At 39.6% G+C, this 11,634-nt stretch overlaps 1 protein-coding gene across 2 annotated transcripts in view; it reads right to left on the bottom strand.

Annotated features, from left to right (window-relative positions):
* Nucleotides 1-11,171, bottom strand: part of runx1 (RUNX family transcription factor 1) — a 29,041-nt gene extending 17,870 nt beyond the window's left edge. Inside the window, exon 1 of one of the 2 annotated variants that reach the window (XM_025062377.1) lies at nucleotides 10,864-11,171. In XM_025062377.1, coding sequence (XP_024918145.1) covers nucleotides 10,864-10,909 — 46 coding nt within the window. In that variant the 5' untranslated portion in view covers nucleotides 10,910-11,171. The remainder of the gene's footprint in view (nucleotides 1-10,863) is intronic. The other variant, XM_017038836.2, reaches the window with a different exon arrangement.
* Between the last annotated feature and the right edge of the window lie 463 nt (nucleotides 11,172-11,634).

Genomic DNA, 11,634 nt, shown 5'->3' on the forward strand with positions numbered 1-11,634 from the left:
CGAAGTGCTCACATCAATTGATCAGTGACGGAGGAGTTACCAATTGTCTCTAGTTAACAGAGCAGCCAATTCTATCTCTGTGTCACGCACACACACACACTCACACACACACACACCTCGTCTATAATTCATGGGGTGTATTGTGCGGATGCATTTAACTGCCGCTTAAAAGTAATTAATTGATTTTCTGACATATCAGTTAGCAGCAGCACCAAGTGACACACGTGCACACACACACACACACACACACACACACACACTCACAAAGACGAGAGCAGGCTGTAATTAAACCGTTATCTTCATGTGGAGCTTTTGTGATGATGTGATAATGTGACAAATATCAGCCGCCTGATTGGAGGGAGGGTTATTTTGGATCATGATGACCATGGGGAAGCATCCTTAAGGTGGCGTCGCAGCACCTTTAATTACTTTACGGCTCAGAGCCACGTGCCTTTACTGCTGTTGTAAAGCTTTTCGTGGTTCACAAGTGGCAGATGGAGGAAGATGTGACGGAGCGACGGTCACCAAAGTTCAGAAAAGGTCACTCAGCTAAGCTAGGATGATATTAATCTACTTTTTAAAAAATCATTATGGATAAAAGAAAAAAGAAAGCGTTTGGAAGAGCTCCGTTGTTTTATCGAACAATCCCTGTGTGTGTACTGAATAATTCAGCCTGCCGCTGTGATGTGAGAAGACTGGCTTTATCCTCGCTAAACTCCAGATTGATTTTGTGACACAAGAAATGAAGGACAGGCAGAAAAGGCAGAGGGAAAGACAAAGACAATGGAAGAAAAGGTTGACCAATTCCATCAGGCGCTCAGTCAAAGTTAGTAAAATGTTAATTCTCTTCAAACGGAAATCAAAAGCAGGACGACAGGGATGGAAGAGTGAAACGTTGGAGTCGACAGACTGGATGAGACGCAGATGAATAAAGAAAGAGAAGAAGACGCCGAGGAAGAAGAAGTGCCTCGGGCCGTGTTTAGTGCAGTGTGAATGGCTGAGCAGACGCATCAGAGCGGAAATTCTGAAGTCACACACGAAAAAATGTGCAAACCAAGATACTCACAGCAACAAGAAGTCAATTGAACATCTTTTTTTTTTTTTTCCAAATTTATTCCCAGGATAACTCCAGAGTTCACCTCATCACAGCAATAAAAGTATGCAAGTGAGGGAATTTAGCTGAAACCTTGGAAGTCACTGATCAAGTTTTCATCCCACTGAAAGTGTATCCAGCCATTTATTTGGCGACCACTAGACAAAAACCATGTAGATAAACCAAATGCTTTTAACTTCCAAATATATAACAACAATGGTTGTGCTTGGGTATGAGGCCAATATAATAATTTTCTGGAAAACAAATTTAAAGCAGTGTTGGATGTTGAGTAGGTTTTAGCTTTTATCAGCACAGAAAAATGTTAACCTGCATTAACAGTCCACAAAACACGTCGTCTCTTCAGTCAGAGGATTATTTCATCATTATTCAGTCATGTGTCTATTCACTGTGAAAGATCTCTGGACTGCAGGCAGGACAGTCATGCTGAAGTGCTGCATCTCTAAAAAAAATCAACATGGTCTATAATTGTTGTCAAAAATACTGGGAGAAATCATAAATGCTTTTGCTAAATGAACCTCGACACAGTAAACCTGATGGTGGTACTTCCTCTTATTTTATATCGGGTAACCAATGGTATAAAGTGTGAGTGATTCCACGAGACAGTGACATGACCGTGTGGCTGTGGCCTTCACTGTACCGTTGTGGTTTGTGATGCAACTCTGACTGAATCTAAAGGTCATGCACATTCAGCAACAATTTTCCTGATTATCTGATTATTTTCACCATATTATTCACTTGAAATGGTTGACTGAGCTAAAATATGGGTTCTCAAACTGACAACATTCCTTTTTTGTTTGTTTCTCCTGAGTAAATCAGTGTCATCAGCCTCACCTGTGTCCTGTGACTGCATGTTCATCAGCCTCACTCATCTCACCTGGTGTCCTGGGTATAAATACTCTCTCCTTCATGCTGTCTTTGTTGGGGTTTTTGTCTCCATTGTCAGTTTCATGCCATTCTGTTTTCTGTATTCAAGAATTCTTGGTCTGTTTCTCAGTAAATATATACATTCCATGTATAGAACACATACTCTGTGCGCTATGAAACAAAACCTGATTATTTTACTCTGAAGAATAGTGACGTATTAATTTAAGTGTAAAAAGAAATTTAAGGCTTCATTTATTCTGACGAGAGATATTTGAAGGAGCAAAACGTAAGTGTTTAGAGTTTAATGGTGTAAAAAGTTATATTTTTTGTTAAGAAGAAAATGTGAAATACATGTTGGACTACCATACTCCAGACAACAATACTCTTGTCAGAAAAATCAATATTTTCTCTTACAATCAACTAAACAACCGTCCTCACCCCTCAGGCTTTGGCCACTTTGGGTGTGTAAGTGTGTGTGCATGTCTGCACGTGTTTGCATGCCAACTAATGCCGCAGTTTCTGAAAATGCCTTATCAAAGTGGAAGCCTAACCTCCACCAAGAAGACGTCTTTGGGGTGGATGCCGTCTCAAAATGAAATGATAAATAAATCAGAAGATGGAATTTACAGCACAGAAAGGAAGGGGGCACTAATGGGTACCTGAACATGTTGCATTCAAATGTTAAACCACAATGTGGTGACAAATGGGGCTGGAGCAAGGGAGAACGGGTGAATATGAGTCTTTGCATGACTTCTTCGTCAACCGCAGCACCAAAGGGACCTGCCTCGTCTCACACAGGACGACTGTCCTGCCAGGCTCCTGTGATGTCGGCTCACCATCAGGCCCATTAAGGAAAACCAATGTGGTGCGAACAGAAAATAGCTTGAAAAGAACAAGGAAAAGCTTTGGATAAAGAGACTCTGTTTCTTTTCAGCGGTTTTCCAAATTTCCAAACAGGTTAAAGTCTGCATGGAAATGTAGTAAAAACTTAGAGGATGGGCTTTGTTTGAATTCTTTGTGGCTTTTGAAATGAAGGGGTGTCTCTGCAGAGCCAACAGTTCCACCATCCATTCACTGATCGTTGCACTAATATACAGTCGATACATGTTTTAACATTTGCAGTAATCATGATTATTCATGAAGAATTACAATCGTGGTTAATTCACAGCTAATCTGGGATTAATCAGGTTACAAATGAAAATGATTGACAGCCCTACGCTGTGTTTTTGCAACTGTAACCGAGCTTCTAATCTTAGCAGCGCAACCGCTTCCCTGCTTTTACCACAAAGTAAAAACTGTCCGCACGACAATAGAACTACACAAATACACACACAAACTCACACTGGTCTTGGTCACATGGCTGCTTGACTAGGAAGTTGAGCACAACATGAGAAGGCTGTGTTTCATTTACAGCATGTTAGCTCTGTTGCTAATAATACTGTTGCTAGTCAGTCACTTCTTCATTTATTTTCAGCTAACATTTTGTAACGACTTGAGACTTGAGCTGCTGAACAGTCGATGTTGTGTAGTCAGTAAAGTATATCTACAAGAAAGGAAGGGTCCGGTCTGGTAATGACCAGGAAAATAAATGATAAAACTATCAAAAGCATGTATATGCTAACACAATAAGTGTAAGGTAGGGGTAACCAAACATTTTCTGGACAGACGCCTGTAATAAAATGAAGTGAAAAACAAAGATGTTAATTATGGAATCCAGTCGTGGGCCGGATTGGACAGTTCGGCGGGCCAGACTCGGCCGCAGAGGCCAACACGTGATAATCCCTGACCCTTTACTAGCACTTGCAGTCCGTGTAGCCGTGTGTAGGACTGATGAGGTTGATGGTTTAAATAGAAATGCTTCATGTAAATGACACACACAGTCACTGTGTACACGCTGCAGATCATTTACTGCGTATATTTTACTGGGATGTAGATTTAATATTGTTGAGTCTTCAATAACGTGATGCTTTCCCTGGATGTGCGATGAATTGTGTGCATCAGGCCTATATCATGATAGATGTGATGTAGACTGGGACGGCCATTGACATTTTCTTCCAAAACAAATACACATAAAATAAGACAATTAATATAAGACCTTCAGATCAGGGTGTATTTTCGCAGCAAGCGACACTACAGTAGGCTGTGTTTGGTGTGCGCTCATTCATGTGTGTGTGTGTGTGTGTTTAGAAAGCCTTCTGCGCCTTTTCTCAGACATTAAATTAAAGCCAGAGATTGCAGCTGGACAAACGGACGAACATGCACTCCTGAAAGTTGGGATGAGCCATTACATACTGTGTGGGTGTGTGAGTGTGTGTATGTAAAGCGATATACAGCAAATAATTGAGTCATGATGTTCCGACATGCGGCTCATTGGTGGTTTTTTTCCCATTAATGTGAAGACAACAGAAAACAGAAGGTGATGCAGCCTGACTCACAACCACATTCACATACAAGCAGCAGAAAGAACTGAGATTGAAACAAAATTACTTCCAGAACCGTACACTCACACATGCTTTAGAAACTGAAGTTAGAACAATCAGGTTACTCCCTTAAAAGTTTTACCTTTTTGTCCAGTCTTATTTTAACTCAACCCTAATTTTTTTTAAACGTGTTGCAGGACTTGATTCCTAAACCATTATACTGGTAACAAAGATACATTGTAAATGTTGGTTAAGGTAAAATACAAATCTGAATCCAAAGTGTGGTGCACATACCCAGGGGATATGCGACCTGCCACTAGGGGGTGTGTGAGATAAAATGTGTGATGGCGGTTTGAATTATTATTTTTTTTAAGTATGATTTTTCCATTTGATCAAACATGATCAAAGATGCTGCGTTTTCCTTCCAAGGTGTGGGGAATTGCGAGTGCGTCAACATACAGCAGAAGTATGTGTTTGGGTGTTTGTTTGTCCTACAGGTTTTCAATTATGAGTCTGTTATAGTTACAACTACTAAACAAAGGTTTCCTGAGAAAATTTAGCGAAACATGAATGTAATGGTTTCCTGAAGACTTCTGTAGAACTGCAGTTTTTCAAAAATTTTTGATGCAATTTTTCATGCAGTGGATGAAGCAACTAGAATACCACACGTAGATTACAGTCTTATTCTTTGTTGACACAGCCAGAAGTACCTGTTGACAAACAGTTTCCCATTAAACTGAAAGGGGGTGAGGGGGGTGGGGGGGTCTGTGGTAAGACAGAACTATATAATAATAAATACATAAAATAATTTTCCACTCTTTCTTTCTGTTGGCATAATAGTTTAGGCAACTTTTGTGGAATACATTTCATCTTGTTTTTATAAAATTGACTGAATGTTAAGTTAGTAAAAGCGAGTCGTCACTGGGAGCTTCAATCTTGTACTCAAGCAAAGCCACAGTGCAGCGATGGTTTTACAATGCTGTGTAACCACATGAGAGGGCTGACTGGACTTCTGTCTCTGCCTCCACTCTGTCTGTGTGTGTGTGTGTGTGTGTGTGTGTGTGGATGGCACACATTTAGATAGATTGTGTGTGTGGTTTACCAGCTTGGTTTACTCAGACACTGCGGATGCAAAACAGGACGAGGAAGAGGGAATAACATGTGTAGTCTCCACAGAATATCATCATCATCATCATCATCATCATCATCATCATCATCATCATCATCATCATCATTATTATTATCTAAACTATCAGGACAGAGTCTGGTGCTGCCCTCTTCTGTGCCATGCTGCCAGATCACTGCCTTTTGTGACTTTGGTGTGAGAAGAAACACAGAGAGTGTGGGAGATTTCACTGGGTTGTCAGTTATCAGAGGCCTCAGCTAGCATGCAAATCCGTCCTGTCCAGGATGCAGCCGGTATCAGCAAAGATTACAGTGACCCCTTCAGGAGATAAGCAGAGATAATGGATGGATGTACTGTAGATCTGGGGTGTCCACACTTTTTTTGGCGTGTGAGTTACTATTCAGATGACCAGGCTAAAGTCAGCTGCCTACACTGAAAGTGATTAAAAATATGTATTAATATAAACTCATCAAACTTTATAAATCAAATAATATATACACGCAGGTATATGGTCACTACTACATTGCTCATGATCTACCAGCGCTCCCTTTGCGATCTACTTGTTGTCAACCCTGCTCTCGCAGTTCAACAATCCCAGGCCTCAATTTGCACAAATTGCAAATATGTGGTTTTGGCATGTAAAAACGAAAGGGGCGGAGGTGTAAACAGTGTCAACAATTAATATCCTCAGTTCCAAGGTGATCATGATCACCTTGGAACTGAGAACTAAGACAGACACAAGAAAATGTGTCTGCCTTAGTATTTCCAGAGTAATATCTTCTCTATCAAGTTTACTCATTCAAACACTGTGTGCAGGTGTATTTTTGTACTAGTTAAGTGAGGGGTTGAAATTTGACTATGAGTAGTTCTCAACAAAAACAAAACTCAACGTGTGTGTGTGTGTGTGAGTGAGTGAGAGAGAGAGTGTGTGTGTAAATGTGACACTTTGCAACGGTTGCTCTGTCACACGCATCCTCCTCACTTCCTTCTTCCCTCATTATCTTCTCTGTCTGTTGCAGCACACCCATGCACACACGCTGCCAACAGACGTTTTGAAATAGTGAAACAGATTCTGTCGTTTGAAGCAGTGTGCAGAGAACCTGCAACCGGTCTTTGAAGCTGTTTAAAAGAAATGTTCCAAATGTTTTATGAACCTCTTCTCACTCGGCCACAAACGCACAAGAAGCCAAATTAAAATATGCATATCATCACTGCAGCACATGCAAAAACGTCAACTTCTGCATCTTCAGCAGCCAATATGGTCATTGTATTTTTGTTTGTATGTACGTGTGAATCTCATCACTGTGAACTAATGTCAAAATACAACAGAAAATTGACGTTTAAACCTGAAAACCTTCTGAAGAAATCAAGTTCGGTTGTTTTTTAATAACTTGAATGAGTTCTTGGACATAACTACTGTTTTTTTAATCAGATGGCTCATAAAAATCAGTGTGTCTGTTTTTTGCCAACTTTAATTAGAACATGGTAGTAATAGTGAAACACGTGAAATACAAAAAGTAATAATTAATTACATTCATCTTATATATTTTTTTATGATTTCATTGTTTTTTATAATCAATACTACTACTCCTATTACTACTAATCTTATTCATAGGGACAGAATTCCTGCCAGAAACACCGAAAGAAGATGAATTTTCTTGTCCTTTAAGTCTGAAGTATGGCAAAATCAAATATTGTACATATTGTCATGGCAAATACTTTAAATGTAGTGCACAAATACTACTATTTTATTCATTATTGGGTTGTGCACCAAAATGCTAATATTTTGCAATTGAATACACATATAATACCATTGTCAGTTGTACTGGTTTTTATAACAAAAATGACCATCACTCTGGAGCCTGAGCTCACAGGAGTGAATGTTTTCCACCCCAGGATGGAAGTGACCTGCTGCTGCTCAACGCCTTCCTCCTTACTCACTAGGAGAAAGCACAAGTGTTCTTTTGACACTGCGGTAATTTATATTTGTGAGAAAGTACTTTGAATTTATCCTCCGGGAACATTTGAGTCTGTGAAGTCTGAACGCAACGCCAGCATCAACTCTTTTTCAAAATCAGCCTGAAACAGACCTGTGCAGTTTCCTCTCTTTAACTTTGCCTCCTTGTGATAACACTCACACTCTCACTCACTGCCTTGATGGCCCTTTCACGAACACACACATGCACACAACAGGTGTAGTCTCCAGATAACCAGAATCAGCTCTGGACAGCTGGTGAAATGTGGTCCAGTAAAAAAGGGAAAACAATGTCAACAAGTCGGTTGATGGGAGCGGGATGGGCTCAGATGTGAGGAGTGGTGTAAATTAGTAGAAGACGGACAGAGCAGAAAAAAAGAAAAAAAAAACACATTTCAAGAGCAGTTTAATGATATATGAAGTGTAGAAAGAGAACAATGCAAACATCAACACCAGAGTGATGGAACGGCACCAAAACAACTTGCACCAGCTCTTGTTTTTCTGACAAACTCCTGAGATATATGGACTGGGAAAGAAGGGAATGATGGGAACACGTAGGGTGAGAATTAGGGATGAAAAGAAGGACAGAACGACCACAAAGTGCATTTAAAAAAAAAATGGAATTAGTGTAAAAATAATATTATTTTACAAAAATACAACTTAAATTCTCACTGATATCAGCAACACACTTTTTTAATCCCTTAATCACAATTTTTTAATCCCTTAATCACATTTATCTATGATTCAACAATGAAGATAATGATTTTTCCAGTTTTGATGTTATTAATGATATTTTGTGCATTTATATTTCTTAAAGTAAAATTGCTGCTCAAATTAAATTTTCTTAAACTCAGACATAGATCTGGACTGCATACAGGCCATTCATGAATCCTAAGCAGTGATGCATTTTCATAAATGCAAATCCTCAATGCAATAGAATGTAGTGTTACCCCCCCCCCCACTCCTCCATCTCCATCCAAAAAAAAAAAAAAAAAAATATCTTTGGTTATCTGACTGTAAAGAGTATCTCCACAGTAAAGTGACACCAAAAGTTGATATAAACAACTAAAATGGTTAAGTTTCTGTATTGCGTCTGAGAAAACATACGTATATTTTAAATACGGGTTTTTAGCATCTAGCTAAATCTGAGTTTCTTCTCTACTGCCGATAATTTTATTTTGTTCAATTAAATCCAAATGAAGGAGCAGCTGTGCTAATGTGAATTTCTTGTCTTGCCTTAATGAAGACTGCGCTGAAGTGAAAAGGTCAGAGGTAAGAGGAGCTGTGAAACGCAGTGAAACGTGCAGTGCAACGTGCAGTGCAACAAGAGAAAAACAAAAGAAAACAAAAAGCACTGAGAGGCACCAAATAAAAAAAAGGTGTCAAACAGAACTTCCTCAGCCAACAAAACAACTGCTGTAGTCATGAGAACACCGTCAGGTTCATATCTGCAGAAATCTGCAGAATACGTGTCCTCTGACAGCTGCAAAACATCATTTTTCTTCAGAGTTTTTCTTCAACCTTTCTAATTATATCAGATGCTGCTCACTGATATGGGCTGCTCTCATATCATTTGCTGAATCTTTTGATAATTAACCATTAAAATCTAAGAATGAACAAGGGAAATAATGTATTTTCTATGGGTGTGACTGCATTTTACTGCTAGTACCTTACAGTAAATAAACCAAACCCATCCTCCCATATAGGCTCAGTCAGACAGATCATGACACTCTGGAAAAGCTTCACAGGGACAGCAAGTGCTAGGAAAACAGGTCCAGTCATACAGGCAGCTGCAGGCTTGTGAAAGAGCAAAGGAATGTCTTATAGTCCACATCTCCCTCCCTTCAGTTAGCAGGACTGATGACACCCTACAGGAGACACATCTGGACTGCAGGCAGGTCAGTGGGAAATATTTTCCAGCAGTCAGTTAGAACTGAAGAAGCATCACGAAGAGGTCAAACATCTTCAAGAAACCAGGACAACCCAGTTGTCCTCTACTTTGCAAACCCACACACAATGCTACAAAATATGTAAAGAAAAGTCAACTTTTAGAATTTATTTTCTTCTTTTATTCACTATTCAATAATGATTACATTTGTTTAGCATTAGAAAATGATTAACCAAACATGTTTTCAGCACTGTATATTCCCTTTGGTCTATTTCTTGAAAACGTGTCCATTTTCTGTTAGCTAGCTACATGCTAACTTGAGCAGCAGAGCAGCTTGCCAACAGGCGCACACCACCAGGTCTACACAGATTATGACAATGTCACGATGACGCTGCCACACGAGGTGTGTTCAGGTACAATCAAAAACGTGTGAATCCGAGGATTCCAGCAGTTCATGTGTTACACGGTTCAGGACAAATAATAAACATAATAAACAACAGAAAAGTATCTCAGCCCCAGACTGATGTAAAGCTCTCTCCATACAGACACAAAGACACAGTGACGGTGAACAGGTGCAGCTCTAGGTAGTTTCAACCACTGATTTGTTAGTTACAAACACAAAATATCTATTTTTCTGTGTATTTGCCTGAGAAGTACAGATATTAGAGATAGAGTCACTAAGGTACTTCAGACATCATTGTCTCCAGCCGTGGTTTTTTGAAAATATCTGAAGCCTTACCAAGATGGCTTCCGAAGAAAAAACATCATGTCAGCAAAATCGTTGGTTAAGCTAAAGCTAGCTAAAGCTAATTATTTTGCATTTATCACTGGATTCCCAAAGAGCAACATGAACACGGCAACTGTACGTGAATGTACACAGAAAGCTACGCTTACCTCGAAAGACAACTGATGACAAAGACACACAGATGCTGTTGGAAGGATTCATTTCATTTCAGAATTTTTCAGAATCTCACGGATCCTTTATCCCAGGTCATGAAGATTGATAATAAAATAAGACACACACCGAGGCAGAAGCACTGAAACGATATATATACTTGAGAAAGCTGACCAATCTGACCACAAACCACATCTATCTGTCATCAATCTGTGTGAGTCTTTTTGTGTGATTTTTTTTTTCCCATGGACTTTGATGGTGCTACTCATTACAAACATCAGTTTCTTTCTGAGTTCTTGGTTTGGTACAAAAATTATTTTTTCTTTAACTACAGCGACCACCTGGAAGCAGCTCGACTTGAGAGTAAATCTGGAGGGAAAACTTACCTAGATTACATGAGAAGTGTAACATGAAGGAAATTACTGAATGAACTGAGCTACATTGTGGTCTCATTTGTTTAGTAAACACCTATCCCAGTGAACCAGGAAGTTTCAGAAAGACTGAAATCTACTAATAAAAAAAAATATTTCTGACATTTTTAAGCACAAAAGTCATAATGGTGATTATATTTGTATTCTTACCCCAATTACAATCCTTGGTTACCACGAGACATCCACCAAAAGACATTTTTCCTCAACTAACCCGCTCAAACCTAACCTCACTGTTCTACTCTTTCTTTTTCTGCTCGTAGGTTCTTTCTCAGTGTTTCTTGACTCGCCCCCACAGCCTTTTCTCAGTTTCCGTTTTTCTCTTGGTTGCCTACACATCTTCCTTTATCTCTCTGAGCTCTTCATGACTCTTTCACTCTCTACTTGTCTACCCTCCCGTTCTCCTCCGCTCTCTCTCTGTCTACTTTATTGTTGTTATTGGTTGATGACTTAGGGTCTGTGGAGTGGGCTCCAATATTGTAGTTCTCCTGTTTGAACCCATAATCACAAGCTGCTAAGTTTTGTTAAACAATCTAGTATTGTGGCTTTTGTGTGTGTGTGTGTGTTCGCGTGTGTGTGTTCACATGTGTGCTTGATCAAACCAACCACCTGCCCCCCATAAGCCAACAGTTTACACTGAGGAAGTAGCTGTGGTTAGAGGGAGTAAAATAGAGGGAGAGGGTGTTGTGGCGTGTGTTTCTGAACGCCCATATGTGCACTTGTGGTTTGTGTGTATGTGTGAGTGCGTGTGTAGGAGGGTAAGGGAGTAAATAAGTCACCCTCTGCTGCAGGATTACCTTTTAGACCAGCATAAAATCAGGCTTGTGCAGAATTTAAAGATGTATTTCATTCACTTCTCATTCTGTTCGTTTGAGACTTTTGATGTAATAATCATAACGGACCACATTTTCATTTATTAGCAAT

Source organism: Cynoglossus semilaevis, chromosome 14 (genome assembly GCF_000523025.1).
Source record: "Cynoglossus semilaevis isolate Cse_v1.0 chromosome 14, Cse_v1.0, whole genome shotgun sequence".
NCBI lineage: Eukaryota > Metazoa > Chordata > Actinopteri > Pleuronectiformes > Cynoglossidae > Cynoglossus > Cynoglossus semilaevis.